Here is an 18,228-nt window from a genome sequence, read left to right as displayed (position 1 = left end):
CCGAGTCTGCTGGAGGGGCCCGGGTTCCATTGCCCCTCCCTTCTGCGTTGCAGACAGCAGACAGGCACTGAGAGAGGCTGACTGCTTCAGCAGCCTCAATCCCCCAGTGCAGTACACAGTCCTATCTGCAGTAGGGAGGCGATCGCACCTGGCCACCTGCCGCCCACCAAATCGGACATAGGTGCACCCATCCCCACCTGGCGGCACATAACTAATAGTTTTTTTTATTTTGTAAGGAGAGTGTCTGGCCACACCTCCTCCGTTGGTCACTCCCCCTCCATTACCGGAGCCACATATAGCTGTCGGCGCCCCTGCTTATGAAAGGTGAGGTTCTACCTCCCCTGCATACCTTGGCCGCACATCTCTGATCAAAACTCACCAAATTTTCCAGCAGTATATACAGTACTGCTGCAGCTTTGTTTAATGCCCACATGCACTCTCAGGTTCATACACTGTGTGTGTGTGTGTGTGTGTGTGTGTGTGTGTGTGTGTGTGTGGGCAGATCTGGCTCTGATACTAGTCAGTGCACCCCCAGCCATTTACCTCACCGCTCGTCACTGCTAAGGACCTATGATGATAAATGATAAACAAAGAAATACATTTTTACTGATACAATGCAATAAAACATGAATAAAATGTCATTACCTAAACACCTAGTTTCAGTGCCGCTCCAAAGACCAGAAGACAAGCATTCGCGCACCACTGACCCTACCAGCATATAACCTGTCTCACAGGTAAATATTGCTGTTGATGCAAATGTGGTTTGCGTTCCTATTTTTTTGCCATTGGGTGGCACAGGGAGTTCTCCACATGACGTAACTGGAATAAACAGATACAATTAGTATTCAGTAGAAGGAAGAGCAAGGAGCAGATTGCAAATCTGTTAAATCAGCTCCTAACTGTCCTTTTTCAAAAACAGCCAGGAACGTGGCAGTTAGGAGCTGCTTGGCTGATACTTTATCTCTCTCCAAGCCTCTGTAAGAGAAAGTACCTCCTTCAAAGTGTGCCAAGCATGATGCCTGCTTCTGCTAGCTAGCACATTGCAAGAAACTAAACCATAAAGCTTCTAAAACAACGTGTTTGTGTGTTGCAGCTTGAAAATGCATTGTATACAGAAAATGAGAAAATGACAGGTTTGCCTGTTTGCTATAAGCATGGAGTTGATGTTCCAAGTTTATGATTTGGAAATGAATATTCTTGCATACTTACTTTGGCAGTGTGGCCTCTCATTTCTCCAACTCCACGTTCCATTGGCAAGGCACTGAATAGACGCTGGCCCCAAACGGAAGTAGCCTGGATCACAGCTAAAGACGACTTTTGTCTTGTATTCATAGTGGGATCCGTTGACAATGCGCCACCTTCCATGTTCCAAGGTGAAAGAATTGATGCTTGGACACGTAACAACTTTGAAAGGAGATAAATGGAAGCTATAATAAGCTACACGCTTAATCTTATTTAAAACAACTGAAATAAATGAGAGTATTCTTTATACAAAAGAATGCATCCCAAGCACACCAGAAATGTTTAATTTTATATAATTGTACTTTAAAGGGAATGAATGGATTGGAAATAATATCTGTGCTAATATGGTACAGTACATTGTTACTATTTAAACATATAATTATAATACATAATATATCATCAATATATCAAAGATCTCATTCAGTTTTGCACATCTGGTTTCCTGCCATTGCACTTACAGAAGGTATATGCCCTATGTTCTTGTTGTGACACATGAATTGGACCACTGTGGTGTTGTCTCACCAAGCTCAAGGTGCAAAGGTGTAAAACTGGTACTACACAGTCCTATAGTCGACATTTGCCCGAATGTCAACAGTTATACAGTTGACATGGTTACAGTGACAACATCTAACATGTCAACATCGGGAAAATGTTGACAGGAACAGACTGTCAACATTTGGGAAAATGTCAGCATTAGTTTAGGTTTAGGGTTAGGGGTTAGGGCTAGTATAAGGTTTAGGGGTAAGGGTTAATATTAGAAATTAGGTTTATTGGCTAGGGTTAGTATTGGGGGGTTAGTGTTAGGAGTTATGGTTAGTTTTAGGATTAGGGGTTAGCATTAGGTTTAGGGTTAGCATTAGGTTCAGGGGTTAGAGTTAGCAATAGGTGTAGGGGTTAGGGGTTAGCATTAGGTTTAGGGGTTAGGATTAGGTGTAGGGGTTAGGGTTAGCATTAGGTTTAGGGCTAGCATTAGGATCAGGGGTTAGAGTTAGCATTAGGTGTCGGGGTTAGGGTTAGCATTAGGTTCAGGGGTTAGAGTTAGCATTAGGTTCAGGGGTTAGGGTTAGCATTTGGTTTAGGTGTTAGGGTTAGCAATAGATTTAGTGGTTAGGGTTTGCATTAGGTTTAGGGGTTAGGGTTAGCATTAGGTTTAGGGGTTAGAGTTAGCATTAGGTGTAGGGGTTAGCATTAGATTTAGGGGTTAGGGTTTGCATTAGGTTTAGTGGTTAGGGTTTGCATTAGGTTTAGGGGTTAGGGTTAGCATTAGGTTTAGGGGTTAGGGTTACCTTTAAGTGTAGGGGTTAGGGTTAGCATTAGGTTTAGGGATTAGGATAAACATTAAGTTTAGGGTTTGCATTAGGTTTAGAGTTTAGGGTTAGCATTAGGTTTAGGGGTTAGGGTTTGTATTAGGTTTAGGGGTTAAGGTTAACATTAGGTTTAGAGGTTAGAGTTAGCATTAGGTGTAGGGGTTAGGGTTTGCATTAGGTTTAGGGGTTAGGGTTAGCATTAGGTTTAGGGGTTAGAGTTAGCATTAGGTGTAGGGGTTAGCATTAGATTTAGGGGTTAGGGTTAGCATTAGGTGTCGGGGTTAGGGTTAGCAATAGGTTCAGGGGTTAGAGTTAGCATTAGGTGTCGGGGGTTAGGGTTAGCATTAGGTTCAGGGGTTAGAGTTAGCATTAGGTTTAGCGGTTAGGTTTAGCATTAGGTTTAGGGGTTAGGGTTAGCATTAGGTTTAGGGTTTAGGGTTTGCATTAGGTTTAGGGGTTAGCATTAGGTTTAGGAGTTAGGGTTATCATTAGGTTTAGGGTTAGCATTAGGTTTAGGGGTGTTAAATATCTAAGTGCATAAGGAGTATAATTTATTTTACTAATACAATATACTCGCATATTTTGTAGGTAAACAGCTATACCTATCATATTATATACCCTAACCCTCTATCCATTTTGTTAGATAGGTGACATTATTACAGACATTAGTTAACATATAAGATACATGTACCTTTGACAGAGTTAAGCAGAAGTCATTTTGTGTAATAGAATTGGAATTAGCACTGAACAAGGCTGACCAGCTTCTAGGTGGTGCCCTGTCCCAATGTGAGCATAAAAGAGTAGAAAGATTCTACTAGGATGTATGAGATCAGTGGGAGTGTTAAGAGAATTGGGTGTAACCAAGTATTATAAAACCAGGGCATCGCAATGTTTTTCTTCATTAATGTTAATGTAACCCAGGCTTACAGGATGTGCCTCTCAGCCTGTATATGGGCGTGGTCTTTTAAATAAATAGTTAATTGTTTCATAAATCTGACTTCAATTCAATATTTTACTTACAGGTAGATGCAACAAGGAAACAAACAGATAAAATTAGGATCCAACAGGGGTTAGGGTTTTTATTAAGTATAGCAGTTAGGGTTAGCAATATGTTTAGGGGTTAGCATTAGGTTTAGTAAATAGGGTTAGCATTAGGTGGTTATGGTTAGGGGTTAGGATTAGCATTAAGATTAGGGGTTAGGGTTGTCATTAGAGAGGGGTTAGAGTTAGCATTAGGTTTAGGGGTTAGGATTAGTATTAGGGTGTTAGGGGTTAGGGTTAGCATTAGGTTTAGCAGCTAGGGTTAGCATTATGTTTAGGGGTTAGGATTAGTATTAGGGTGTTAGGGGTTAGGGTTAACATTAGGTTTAGGGGCTAGGGTTAGCATTAGGTTTAGGGGTTAGCGTGAGAGTTTGGGGTTAACATTAGGTTAAGGGTTAGCATTAGGTTTATGGGTTAGGGTTAGCATTAGGGGTAGGGTTAGCATTAGGTTTTGCGGTTAGGGTTAGCATTAGGTTTAGGTGTTAGGGTTTGCATTAGGTTTATGGGTTAACATTAGGTTTAGGGGTTAGCATTAGGTTTAGGGGTTAGGGTTAGCATTAGGTTAAGGGGTTAAGGTGACAGTTTAGAGCTAGCATTAGGTTTAGGGTTAGCATTAGGTTTAGGGGTTAGTGTTAGGTTTAGGGGTTAGGGTTAGCATTAGGTTTAGAGGTTAGAGTTAGCATTAGGTGTATGAGTTAGGGTTAGCATTAGGTTTAGCAGCTAGGGTTAGCATTATGTTTAGGGGTTAGGATTAGTATTAGGGTGTTAGGGGTTAGGGTTAACATTAGGTTTAGGGGCTAGGGTTAGCATTAGGTTTAGGGGTTAGCGTGAGAGTTTGGGGTTAACATTAGGTTAAGGGTTAGCATTAGGTTTATGGGTTAGGGTTAGCATTAGGGGTAGGGTTAGCATTAGGTTTTGCGGTTAGGGTTAGCATTAGGTTTAGGTGTTAGGGTTTGCATTAGGTTTATGGGTTAACATTAGGTTTAGGGGTTAGCATTAGGTTTAGGGGTTAGGGTTAGCATTAGGTTAAGGGGTTAAGGTGACAGTTTAGAGCTAGCATTAGGTTTAGGGTTAGCATTAGGTTTAGGGGTTAGTGTTAGGTTTAGGGGTTAGGGTTAGCATTAGGTTTAGAGGTTAGAGTTAGCATTAGGTGTATGAGTTAGGGTTAGCATTAGGTTTAGGGGTTAGAGTTAGCATTAGGTGTAGGGGTTAGCATTAGATTTAGAGGTTAGGGTTAGCATTAGGTGTCGGGGTTAGGGTTAGCATTAGGTTCAGGGGTTAGAGTTAGCATTAGGTGTCGGGGGTTAGGGTTAGCATTAGGTTCAGGGGTTAGCGTTAGCATTAGGTTTAGCGGTTAGGGTTAGCATTAGGTTTAGTGGTTAGGGTTTGCATTAGGTTTAGGGGTTAGCATTAGATTTAGGGGTTAGGGTTAGCATTAGGTTCAGGGGTTAGAGTTAGCATTAGGTGTCGGGGGTTAGGGTTAGCATTAGGTTCAGGGGTTAGAGTTAGCATTAGGTTTAGCGGTTAGGGTTAGCATTAGGTTTAGTGGTTAGGGTTTGCATTAGGTTTAGGGGTTAGCATTAGATTTAGGGGTTAGGGTTAGCATTAGGTTTAGGGGTTTGGGTTTGCATTACGTTTAGATGTTAGGGTTAGCATTTGGTTTACGTGTTATTATTAGGTGTAGGGATTAGTGTTAGCATTAAGATTAGGGTTAGCATTAGGTTTAGGGGTTAGAGTTAGCATTAGGTTTAGGGGTTAGGGTTTGCATTAGGTTTAGGGGTTAGCATTTGGTTTAAGGGTTAGGATTAGTATTAGGGTGTTAGGGGTTAGGGCTATTATAAAGTTTAGGAATTAAGGTTAGCATTAGGGGGTTTTGGTTATGGATTAGGGTTAGCATTAGGTTTAGGGATTAGGGTGAGAGTTTAGAGTTAGCATTAGGTTTAGGTGTTAGCAATAGGGTGTTATGGTTAGGGATTAGGATTAGCATTAGGTTTAAGGGTTAGGATTAGGGGTTACATTTAGCATTAGGTTTAGGGTTAGCATTACAGTGTTACGGTTAGGGATTAGGGCTAGTGATAGGTAAAGATTACAAATGACTAATTGTGGCCATGTCAGCATGTTCTCTGTCAACATAATTACCGTGTTGACATTCTGAACATTCTTCAACATTATGAATGTTGGCATGGTCACAGTTGACCTAATATACCGAACAGGTACAATGAAGTCAAGTACTCCAGGGTTTGTTATCTGTACTTTCCCCTCATTTAATTTAATTTAGCCAGCTCATCCCAAAAATTTCTTGATGTCCTTTAGTAGATATGACTACACCATTTTGGGGGCAAGTAATTTGTAGAGCTGACTAGGCTAATCTGTGGTAAATTGGAGACTAGTTCCTTAAAATGTATACAAATTGGAGCAATGACGACAACAGGCCGACATATCGTTACTGCGGTACACATCAGAACAATCCCTTGCTCCCCCCCCAAGCCCTATACCTCCCCCCAATACATATGAGTGTTGTCGGTTTTCTGCGTCGGTCACCTAACCACCAGAATCTACACCACCTGCATGCCTTTCAGACACGTTCTCAAATCTGTGTTCCAAACATGAGATGTTATCTGACAAGGGACTTCCAAAGGGGTATAATTATGATTGCCTCTCATGCACTAATCTCCTGCAGATAATGTATCACTGCCTTCCCAATCTCTGCCCCATTTAAGACATTTAAATATCAAGGCCTCATAAATGTAATCTCAGTTCGGTGCATTAAATTTGCTTCTGGAGGACAACTGCCCATAGATGTTAATGCAGTATGCAGGACACCTATAGACTCATCCAGGACAAGCCTGTGCTACTATGCAAAGATGTCACACAGCCTGACTCAGAGGCACAAAGAGTAGACAGGCATGTTTATGTTACAAGAGGGGGGAAAAAGGACTTTGGAACTTTGCTTCACTGTCATAAATTACCCTACAAAATGATCTTATGGAGTTTGTCTTTTTATATTTTAGAGTTAAATGTATCAAATTTGCAAGCAATATATTGTATGGTATATTATATAACATATGAACCATCACAGTGCTTTATAAGCTATATATACCTCAATCTAAAGTGACATTTAAGTGCACTCTTTTACGTATTGGTAAAAGGAAGGAAACCAGAGAATAGAAGGTACATTAACCGCTTCATATGATAATGAGATAAATGCACAAGTCAGAAACCACTATAGAGCTACAGGTTTCCTTTATATCTCCCTGACTCATAGCGTAATAAAAATAAAATAATGAAATAAAAAAAAATAACAAAGAGGTAGAGACAAACTTGGCAACTGTGATTAAATAAAGGTTTGAAAGCTTTGTCTTAGGAAATGTTCCTATTATTCATCATTGACACACTATTATCACTCTTACTTTGTGAATGGAATGCAATTCTTACAATTTTCCTTTATGATATAGGTTATATAAGTTCATGTTTATTGAATGCAAAAATGTAAATGCAAATTATATTCAAGGTTGTAGCGCACCCAGGAATACCCAATGGTGACGTGCTTATACACAACTTTTCAGCAACGGAGAGCGCTGTGATGGGCACTGGGAGTTAGGATTGTATAAGGGACAATTGTCTCTCAGATGTCATGCGTTTTGGTTAGCCAACAAGAAAAATTCAGATAAATCCGAACTCGCGTTATTTCTGGAGTTAAGAACAGAGTAAATACGAATCCGCACATCTCTAATTTCAACCCTTTGCTTCTACAGTACTTGGATGCCTAATTCAGTAAATCAGGATGTTATAAAACTTTTCTGCTCACTACATAATGTGCCATGTGACTGTAGTCTCCATGGTAGTCACACGACATTGTACAAAACTCGCAATCAGTAACAGCAGCTTGAAGAAACAAACCAACTAGAAGTGGTAATTTCCATTTGTAGCCTGCAACAGTGATTTATATTACAGACTACACCTCATTTTTTTCATTGCCTCACGAGTGAAAAATAATTTCCAGAAAAGAAAGTGACTACTCCTTCATGAGTCTCAGATCAATAACAATATGATATCTTTATGACAATGCCTTTTTGTAAATTTTACAACCCTTTTCTTCAATATTTCTAAAGTTTATCTTTTCATTAAATGTGAAGCACATGGGTGCTATGTACCTATATGGCTTCAAAGTTATTTTCTAGATGGTGTGAAAACAGAAGCAACTCATATTTCAATGGTTGAACAGGTCAAACTGAGAAATGATTAGATTAAAATGTAACTCATGAAATGAAAAAACTACGGACTTCATAACTGGGCTGAAGTTACAGTATGTCCCCCCACCCTTAACTATATAAAAGCTTTTGTCAAGTGTCCACCCTTAGGAATATTACGGCTACTAGGAAAAATGTGTTATTGCTTTGTTCAGACTTCTCATAAAAACCACAATAACTTTTCTTAGGCCAAATTTTCCACAGCGCTAATCTTTAATATTTTAATTAGCTAAAAAGAAACAAAAAGTTGGAGAAACTAACCGTGACTCTCTGTTGGGTGTTTACTTACCTTACAACAGTGGCATTTTGGAAACATCGAGCTTAATAACTAAGCACCGTGCACACCTTATATCCATTCATACTTTATAAAACCTGTGAAGGCGCCAGTTTTACTTACCTACACAGCGAGGTGTTTTGTTATGGTTACTCCATGTGCCATCTGGCTGGCAAATGGCTGTAGTGAGCTCTTTGGATGATAACTTGAACCCATCATTACAGAAATAATTGGCACTTGTACCCACTAAGTAATCAGTAGACAATATTCCTCCATTTACAGGAGCCTTTGGAATCCCACACGATATTGCTGTAATAAAAACAATACAATACTTAAAGTACATAGAACATATTAATTAAACACACAAACAAAAAAAAGTTTGAGATTACAAAATAATATACAGTATTTCCAATAAAGTTATATGGAGAAGAACAAAATGTATAAATGGGTCATAAAACCATGATGATCACTCATAGAACCTCATACAAAATCTGAGGATACTATTTTCTCGAAATCATTTGGTTTAAATCTATATTTTCTTTTAATCTCCCGGACCATGCTCACCCATTGCTTAATAACAGATGCTAATAATAGGCTTCATGCATGACATCACCAGCTCATCAATCCACCTTGACCCTAAAGAGTGTCTCTTAGAACTTACAGATGAAATATCCCCACCTAGACGTATCAAAACTTTTCTCTGCTACAGTAGCTTTTGTTCATCGCCTGTTTGGTAATTGCATTTAGATGAAATCTTATGGTGTAATATTGGATTTTACTGGTTGATGTCACCCTTCCATACAAGCAGATCATATGAGTACATAGGGGCTGTACAGATACTGTTAGTTCAAGATTGTATCTGTAGAATTTTGCACCTTGGGAAAACAGACCAGGGAAACGCGATTTGCACTAAATTTTGCGGTATGATATACTGAGGGATGGGATGCTGTCGGCATCCCGTCCATCAGTATCTCGACATACCCCCAGAAAGTACCCTCCTCCCCGGCCCCCTACCCAGGGCCAGATCTAGACCTTGTGGCGCCCAGGGTGAAAATATAGGGGCGTGTCTTCATGGAGAAGGGGCATGGTCAGTTATGCCCCCTGTAGCTGTGCCCTCAGTAGTTGTGCCCCCAGTACTGTGCCCACAGTAGTATTGCCCCCAGTACTGTGCCCCCTGTAGAGTTGTGCCCCCTAGTTGCGCCGCTTCCAAAAAAAAAAATTAATACTCACCATCCCCGATCCTTCTTCCTGACGGCTGCTGCCCTCCATCTCCGGCCGCCGGCGCCGCTCCTCGGATCTATGGGAGAGACGTCATGACATCCCTCCCATAGCACTGCATAGACACTAGAGGTCAATTATGACCTCTAGCGTCTATGAGCCGCTCCCACAATGCAGTGAGGTGTGCAATGACTTCATCGCGAACCGCACAGCATCGGGAATCTACACAGCACCGGGCGGCACCAATAGAGGATCTTGCCATGGCAGCGATGCCCTCCAGAAGGCAGCGCCCCGGGCAAAAATCCTGCTTGCCCATAGGAAGATCCGCTACTGCCCCTACCCTAACCCTTCCTTGTGGGTACCTAACCCTAACCCATCCCGATGGTGCCTAATCCTAACCTTCCCCGGAGTTGCCTAACATCCCGTACTTCTATTATATAAAACTGTATACAAAATCATAGACACACATTTTGTTTGTTGTGTACGTATTTTGGACACATGCTAAAACAGCCTTTGTTCTTCATCTCGGCACACAGATTGCACTTTGCAGCCTGACCAAGCCATGGTCGTCAACTTTCTGAAGTGTATCAAGCAGTGTTATCCTTAATTGATTTGATTCGCTTAAATGCTTTATCTCTTGAGTGCTTCCTTGCAAATGTCAACCAAAAAGGATCCTATGAATACAATTGTAATTGACATTATCCAATTACCATATTTATCTGTATTATATGTATTATTAAATGTATGATAAGTATATAAGTACAGTATTCCAAGTTGCCCTCATTAGTAGAGATGAGCGGGTTCGGGTGTTACTCGGTTTTACTCGGTTCTCAAAATGGCATCTTATTGGCTATTCAAAACTCGAGACATCCGTGAGCCAATAAGATGCCGTTTTGAGAACCGAGTAAATCTGAGTAAAACTGAGTAAAACTGAACCTGCTCATCTCTAATTATAAGTTGCACAATATATTTCAGAGAAGGCAGCCCCTGACACTTCTGGCGCTGTGATAAATAATTCTACAAATATAGATGGAAATAGATATTCACACTCTAAGAGTGCATTAATCCACCTCAGCTGCACGTAATAAGGGTTTGGTTAAGACCCCTGTTAGGCTGACAGAAAAGACAATAAATAGATGATTACTGTCCTTGTGGGTGCTTGTTACATATATCACATCTAATATATGTATATATTAGATTTTTTGTATAACCATTGATCCTCAGAAATGAATAAGTATTAAAAATGATTATTATTATTAGGAAGGCCGGGTACTTATATAATATCAATTTATTGTGCAATCACAATCAGAAATATGCATCAAAAATATACATCAATAAATAACAATAAAATGGTAAAATTCCAATATTAAGATTAATTCTTAATACTTATTAATTTCTGAGGACCAATGGTTATACAAAAAATCTAATATATATATATATATATATATATATATATATATATATATAACAAAAGGGTCCTGTACTCGCATCAGTAATTCAATGGTGGGTGCTATCCCAACAGAACGAAGTCCGCCGAATACATCGATGTCCACGCAAGTGGCGGGCGCACTCTCACAGATACAACACTTCTTCAATATTAATGTTCTTTATTGTAGCCTCATAAAATCGACGTTTCGATCCTTCCACAGGATCTTTTTCAGGAAAGGCAATACGAAATCATTTGTTCTCAGTATATACAATCATTAGATAATGCCTATAAAAATACAAAATAAGAAAAGACTCAGCCTCCCAGGCCCCATATACGATGGCAGAAAATCTCTATAGACAGGGTATCAATGCCCCATTCATATAGTGACAATATTTTAAAATAGGTGTTTAGTGCCAGATAATGTTTTAGAGTATTACACACCACAAACACAGGTGCCACTCATCACCCAGATAGAAAAGGAAAGACACCTTAATCCTTTAGATGTATTATGTGCCCAGTTTTACCAATGAGCCCTCAGGTGTAGGGTATGAAACAATAAAAGAGAAGTCTAGGCCTCATCACTTACTCATGGGCTCAGCGGCAACCGTGTCGACATCCAGCAGGCTACCAACAACATAAGTGGTCCCATAACAACTGGATACAATAAAAGACTGTTAGACCTCCCATAGAGTCTATGTTATCACAGATAAATGCAAATGTGCTGTTTAAGCAGGCTTTTACCTATAAGGATCACAATCCCAGTGTGCTGTGTCCTGGGTTCTCTGTTGTTCCTATGTGCTAATCAGTCCAGCCTGTTCAAAGCGATGTATATCAATAGAAATCTCACTACATGACACAAATAATAATAAAGCACAACTAGCTCAAAAAACGGGTGCTTACCACGAGTCAGCATCAGCCATGTGTTCCCAGGAGACATGCTATGGACATCCTCGCCCCGGAACTTTATATACCCTTAAACCGGAAGTAGATCCGCAAAAACACCTCACTCAGAGGGTACTTTTCAAGTTAAATAATAAGTGTGGTTAAATACACAGTGGCTCCTATGCCCGACCGTTCATCTACAAACCATGCCCGTGAACGCAGCGCCAGGGACAAACTGCAGGCCGCGTCTTGCGTTCCAACTCCCGGAAGTGGTGCGTTCCACATACCGGAAGTTGATGCGCGTCATGTCTCAGACTGACACTGCAGCCGTGATTGCACACATATGCTCTGGTCAGGGGGAGATGTTAGATAGGTCTAATCTATATCACCTAAATTCTCTATCCTGCTCGTTTTTGGACTCCAAAACAGACCAATTTGGCACTTTCATTATCCAACACAACAACAAGGGATTTAAAACATACTTCGTCAAATATTCAAAAAGAAGCTTACAAATCTCTGGTGTCTGTCAGCTGGGTGTGTGTATAATATGTGGATCTTCCGGGAGTTGGAACGCAAGACGCGGCCTGCAGTTTGTCCCTTGCGCTGCGTTCACGGGCATGGTTTGTAGATGAACGGTCGGGCATAGGAGCCACTGTGTATTTAACCACACTTATTATTTAACTTGAAAAGTACCCTCTGAGTGAGGTGTTTTTGCGGATCTACTTCCGGTTTAAGGGTATATAAAGTTCCGGGGCGAGGATGTCCATAGCATGTCTCCTGGGAACACATGGCTGATGCTGACTCGTGGTAAGCACCCGTTTTTTGAGCTAGTTGTGCTTTATTATTATTTGTGTCATGTAGTGAGATTTCTATTGATATACATCGCTTTGAACAGGCTGGACTGATTAGCACATAGGAACAACAGAGAACCCAGGACACAGCACACTGGGATTGTGATCCTTATAGGTAAAAGCCTGCTTAAACAGCACATTTGCATTTATCTGTGATAACATAGACTCTATGGGAGGTCTAACAGTCTTTTATTGTATCCAGTTGTTATGGGACCACTTATGTTGTTGGTAGCCTGCTGGATGTCGACACGGTTGCCGCTGAGCCCATGAGTAAGTGATGAGGCCTAGACTTCTCTTTTATTGTTTCATACCCTACACCTGAGGGCTCATTGGTAAAACTGGGCACATAATACATCTAAAGGATTAAGGTGTCTTTCCTTTTCTATCTGGGTGATGAGTGGCACCTGTGTTTGTGGTGTGTAATACTCTAAAACATTATCTGGCACTAAACACCTATTTTAAAATATTGTCACTATATGAATGGGGCATTGATACCCTGTCTATAGAGATTTTCTGCCATCGTATATGGGGCCTGGGAGGCTGAGTCTTTTCTTATTTTGTATTTTTATAGGCATTATCTAATGATTGTATATACTGAGAACAAATGATTTCGTATTGCCTTTCCTGAAAAAGATCCTGTGGAAGGATCGAAACGTCGATTTTATGAGGCTACAATAAAGAACATTAATATTGAAGAAGTGTTGTATCTGTGAGAGTGCGCCCGCCACTTGCGTGGACATCGATATATATATATATATATATATATATATATAAACATCCAAGAGATCGGCACCCTCCTTCCTCTATCACATCTGCCGTGGTGTTTTTTGTATCTCCTGTGATTGATATACAGATACAGTTCTGTGGTCTCAGGTATTCAGACCTTGGGCACCTCCCATTTCTTATCCTCGGAAGTCATTCAGTTATTCTATGAGAAGTCCGTTGGGTGCTATCTTCTGGAACTGGTATGTATATATCTATATATATATATATATATATATATATATATATATATATACATATTTGATGTGCTAGAAGTAACAAGCATCCACAAGCACAGTAATCATCTATTTATTCTCATTATAAGGTGTACACATTTGCGCACCAAACTTGTGTGGAAACAGACATGCACCAAAAAAGTGTTCAAGTTTAGGGGTCTATTCATGAAGCAGTGAAAAGTGTGAAGTGAGTCAGTGGAGAAGTTGACCATGGCAACCAACCAGCATTGAAGAAACAGTTATAATTTGCATACTGTACAATTGTACGGAGCAGCTGATTGGTTGACATGGGCAACTTCTCCACAGGCTCACTTCTCCACTCTTTTCACTGCTTCATGAACAGACCCCAATGTCAGCTGTATCTCAGGGCGAGTGCAACTTAAAAACTGCTGTAGACTTATGTCAGGCATACAAGCACTGACGTATAAAGGGTGTAGAGTGAGCTGTGCACACAGGTTACTGGATTAGAGGCGCCCACACCACTCTCCCTGCACCCACTGAATTTATGCATCTTCTGGCAACTGGTGGCATTTTCCTGGTCTTTCTTCAGAAATATGGCCCTGGCACCACTTCTCTCAAGAAATCACCAGAAAAAGGAAACCAGCGCCATTTTCCAAAATATTTTGCTCATGTACGGTAGACTCTGTCATAAGGCCTAATGGATTTGCTGACACGATTCCTTCCAGGGGGCATCTCAATGAAACTTGTACATATGCTCCAAATAAAAATGACAATTAAGCAACGCAAAAAGATTGGAACAACTTGATATAATACAACAGTGATGCTACGTATTGTTGTCAACAAAGGACAACACACAATGAGCCAATCAGAAACTATTAAACAGTGCTACTTATAGTTGTACTTATTGCATCTTTGCTGCTGCCCTCCACAAACAAGAGATGCTACTCCGAATATCTAGTTATGTCGTACTTAAATATAACCTTGCTGTTCTTCATTTACACTGGATTATCACCATTCCTATCTCTGTGTGTAATAGGATGCATGTTTAGTATATGCAAAAACCTATATTAATATGGACACATTTTAAGGGTATGCACAGTAAGGTAATGCAAGTCTTATGCCCAAAAAAATACAATATACCCATATACAAAGAAGGCTCTGTATGTTCCCATCACAATCCTTCACTTTCAGGCATTAGAAGTTTAAATTATGTACTGTAGTATTGTGATATGCAGCAACTTAATACAGGAGTTACACAAAAATGTTAGCTAATCCAAAGTGGCCTTCAAAATTCATGGATGGTGTAACTCCAAAAGGCATTGGAGGCATTTTCCTCAAGGTGCCAGGTATCAGGGGCATAGGCAAATGCAGGGGGGGGGAAGGGATTTCTGGTTGCACGGAAACCACCCTCCTCTTGGCCAATGGCTCAGATTATGACAGAAATAGTATATATTATTATTAGAGATGCCACCACAACATGCAGTGTAAGGGACAGCGGAGCTGCTGCACATGCCCATTGGTAGCAGCCTCTACCATGCTTGCCATGTGTGCATCTGAACCCTCAATCAGTGCACTGTACCAGAGAGTAGCTGCCAGGAAGAAGAGACAGGAGCCTTACTATGAGGTGGGAGAATGTGTGCTTAGAAAGTGTAGTTCTGTCTCCTACTGTTTCTGTTATGTTTGTGTATTTATTTATTATGGGACGCTTAACCTTTTCCTGACCTCTTATTTTGTTTATATTATTTAAATATATTTGATACAGCTTATACTTTAGACCACCTATAGTGTTAAATAATAATACACACAGACAGAGACATGCTGTGGCCTGTCTGTCCTCACTGCAGCCTAGTACACAGCAGCTGAGAGAGGCTGCTGCTTTAAATAAAAGTGGGGAGGCTCGGCCTCCTGCCGGGCCCCTTAAACAAAACGGGCCCTGGTAATTAATATCCATACCCACACCCTGGGTGGCCCTGGCTGGCAATATACTATATTAGGGGATGATATAGAATTGAACACAAGATAATTTTGCAGACAGAACTTGCGTATTAACATAGTAACGTAGTTACTTTGGTACTGAGAGTCTACAACTATGAGCTAAGCTGAGTCATACACAGCTTATTCACATTTGCACAGTTGTTTTGTCACCATGTAGATATCTACTGTACATACTAAAATGCATTTAAATGCACTTAAAGTGTAATCCACTGAATTCCAGTAACCTCATGTGCGCTATAACACTTAAGTGTCATTTTACTAGCAAGCAACTAGATGATCTATAGTGTTGATGAGAATTCATCACCGGTGGCCAAGCTATGAGTGTGGATCCATTCTTTAAAACAGGTGTGGGGAACCTCAGGCCCACGGGCTGTATAAGGTCAACAAGGCCACTTGATCCGGCCCGGCCAGGCTCACCTAACCGAGGGAGATTCCGGGCGCCCACTGAGATTTTGTTACCAGTGGGCCCCCTGGCTCCTTCTCAGCAGCAGCCGGAGGCAGCAGCTCACTCCTAAGCTCCGGCTTCTTTGTCTGGCAGTGTACATGTGCGGCGCTCCCATAGGTCCGAGGAGCGGGCAGCCAGGCGGAGGGCAGTGGACCAGAAACAGAAGTGGGGCTGGTGATTATTGTGGTTTTTTTTTTCTTTTAATGTGTGTGCATAAGCGGTGCTACTAGGGGGCATATCTAATGGGGCATAACAACTGACTGGGGGCATAACTAATGGGGTATAATAAGTGACTGGGGGTATATCTACTGGAGCATAACAACTGGCTGGGGGCAGGCTGAATTTGAAGTTGATAATTTTTGTATGGCCCCCGAAGGATTTAATAAATATCCAAATGGCCCTTGGTAGAAAAAAGGTTCCCCACCCCTGCTTTAAACCATGATGTGTGCTGGGATGAGTGGCATTGCCAACCATAAAATATGTGATGGTTACTTTAGTGGTCTCCTGGTGTATTGCTGACCATGTGGCCTACATAGTGTTGCATTGGGCAATAAAATAACAGCTCCCACCCAAGAGCTGGATGTTAAATTTTGTATATCTCTTTGGTGTGGAGGGGACATGGAATATTTTTGTAGTAAACCTGAGGAGGCATTTGCTAACACCTGGTTGCTCCCATGTTCTATAGAAGATGATTGAAGGTACTTGTACATTGGCCAGGGTGGGGTTGAGTAAGCCACAAACCAGTATACAATATAGTTTTGTTTAACATGGTAATTATCTGTAGCTGAGCTCTTATTGGTTGAAACCATTTGAAATAAAAGATCTGAAAAAAAAGTCAACACTGACGTTTTATAGAAACAAAAACACATAGGGGTAAATTTACTAAGGTGGGAGTTTTATAGAAATGGTGATGTTGCTTATGGCAACCAGATTCTCCTTAACATTTATCTAGCTGCTCTAGAAGATAATAGATACAATCTGATTGGTTGCTATGGGCAACATCACCATTTCTAAAAAATCTTCCCACCTTAGTAAATTTACCCCATAGATTTTGATGGCAGATAAGAACCATTTGGCATATCTAGTCTGCCCCTTATTTAACCTTTTGGAAACCTGAATTCTCTTTGATGCTTAGGGGGACATTTACTAAGCAGTGATAAGAGCGAAGAAGAGAGTCAGTGGAGAAGTTGCCCATGGCAACCAATCAACACTGAAGTAACATCTATAATTTGCATACCATACAATTATACAGAGCTGCTGATTTGTTGGTGGGGCAAGTTCTACACTAGTTCTTTGTAAGGATATCCTTACGCCTATTCCAAGCAGTATAGAATATACAGATGTGTCATATATATTTATGGGTCTATTTACTAAGCCTCAAGTGGAGATAAAGTGGACGGAGATAAAGTACCAGTCAATCACCTGCTAAGTGTCACTTTTCAAACCCGGCCCGTGACATGGCATTAAGGAGCTGATTGGCTGGTACTTTTTCTCTGGCCACTTTATTTCCATTTAAAGCTTAGTAAATAGACCTCTTAGTCTCAAAACATAACGCAGCGCAAGATACCTGGTGCAAGTGAGCCGTCAGGTCCCATGTAACTTTACTAGCGCTGGGAGTCTTTTTTTTTTGTCGAAAAATGCATTAGTGGCAACGCAATGCAACCGGGATACACCAGGAGACTGTGCTGTTTAATCTGATATGCAACACTTGCACAGTATCTCTGTGTGCGACTGAGTCTGCATAAGAATCACAACGGAAAGTGGCATGGGTAAAAGCCAAGACTGCTGCATCATAGAACTTTGCGTACAGATTCAGAGACTAAGTCGCATACAGATACACAAATGTTGCATAGCAAATTAAACAGCACAATCTCCTGGTGCATACTAGTTTCATCACATTGCCCATAATGTGCATTTTTTTACTATACACAGCTTAGTTACATCTGCTTTTGGCTAAAGTGTTGTAACTGGGTGATTCTGAAGTGGTGCAATAAGATAAAAAAAAAAAAAGATGCCCGATGCTAGCAAAGTCTTGTGGGACCTGGCACAACTGCAGCATTTATATATGAGGACACATCTGTATATAGGGGGTCATTCCGAGTTGATCGCTCGCTAGCTAGTTTTAGCATCCGTGCAAACGCTATGCCGCCGTCCACTGGGGAGTGTATTTTAGCTTAGCAGAAGTGTGAACGCATGTGCAGCCGATCTCTGCAAAAACAGTTTGTGCAGTTTCAGAGTAGCTCTGAACCTACACAGCGCTTGTGATCACTTCAGCCTATTCGTGTCCAGATTTGAAGTCATACACCCGCCCAGCGACCACCCAGTCACGCCTGCG

General features: G+C 40.9%; 1 protein-coding gene and 2 long non-coding RNA genes across 3 annotated transcripts in view; 1 reads left to right on the top strand and 2 right to left on the bottom strand.

Moving 5' to 3' along the window:
- Nucleotides 1-18,228, bottom strand: part of CSMD3 (CUB and Sushi multiple domains 3) — a 1,529,921-nt gene that overhangs the window by 158,595 nt on the left and 1,353,098 nt on the right. Inside the window, exons 51-53 of the mRNA XM_063924487.1 lie at nt 8,238-8,423; nt 1,210-1,404; nt 646-819 (exon numbers count right to left, since the gene is read on the bottom strand). Of these exons, the coding sequence (XP_063780557.1) occupies nt 646-819; nt 1,210-1,404; nt 8,238-8,423 (555 nt within the window). The remainder of the gene's footprint in view (nt 1-645; nt 820-1,209; nt 1,405-8,237; nt 8,424-18,228) is intronic.
- On the bottom strand, nt 10,951-11,570 carry LOC134929501 (uncharacterized). The gene is made up of 3 exons (XR_010178597.1): nt 11,503-11,570; nt 11,348-11,415; nt 10,951-11,046 (listed from the first exon to the last, which is right to left on the bottom strand). It is a non-coding gene; the product is annotated as an uncharacterized LOC134929501 (long non-coding RNA).
- Nucleotides 12,542-13,161, top strand: LOC134929500 (uncharacterized). Its single transcript, XR_010178596.1, has 3 exons — nt 12,542-12,609; nt 12,697-12,764; nt 13,066-13,161. It is a non-coding gene; the product is annotated as an uncharacterized LOC134929500 (long non-coding RNA).

This window comes from Pseudophryne corroboree, chromosome 5 (genome assembly GCF_028390025.1).
Source record: "Pseudophryne corroboree isolate aPseCor3 chromosome 5, aPseCor3.hap2, whole genome shotgun sequence".
In the NCBI taxonomy this organism is placed as follows: Eukaryota; Metazoa; Chordata; class Amphibia; order Anura; family Myobatrachidae; genus Pseudophryne; species Pseudophryne corroboree.
This window is presented reverse-complemented; position numbering and strand designations above follow the sequence as displayed.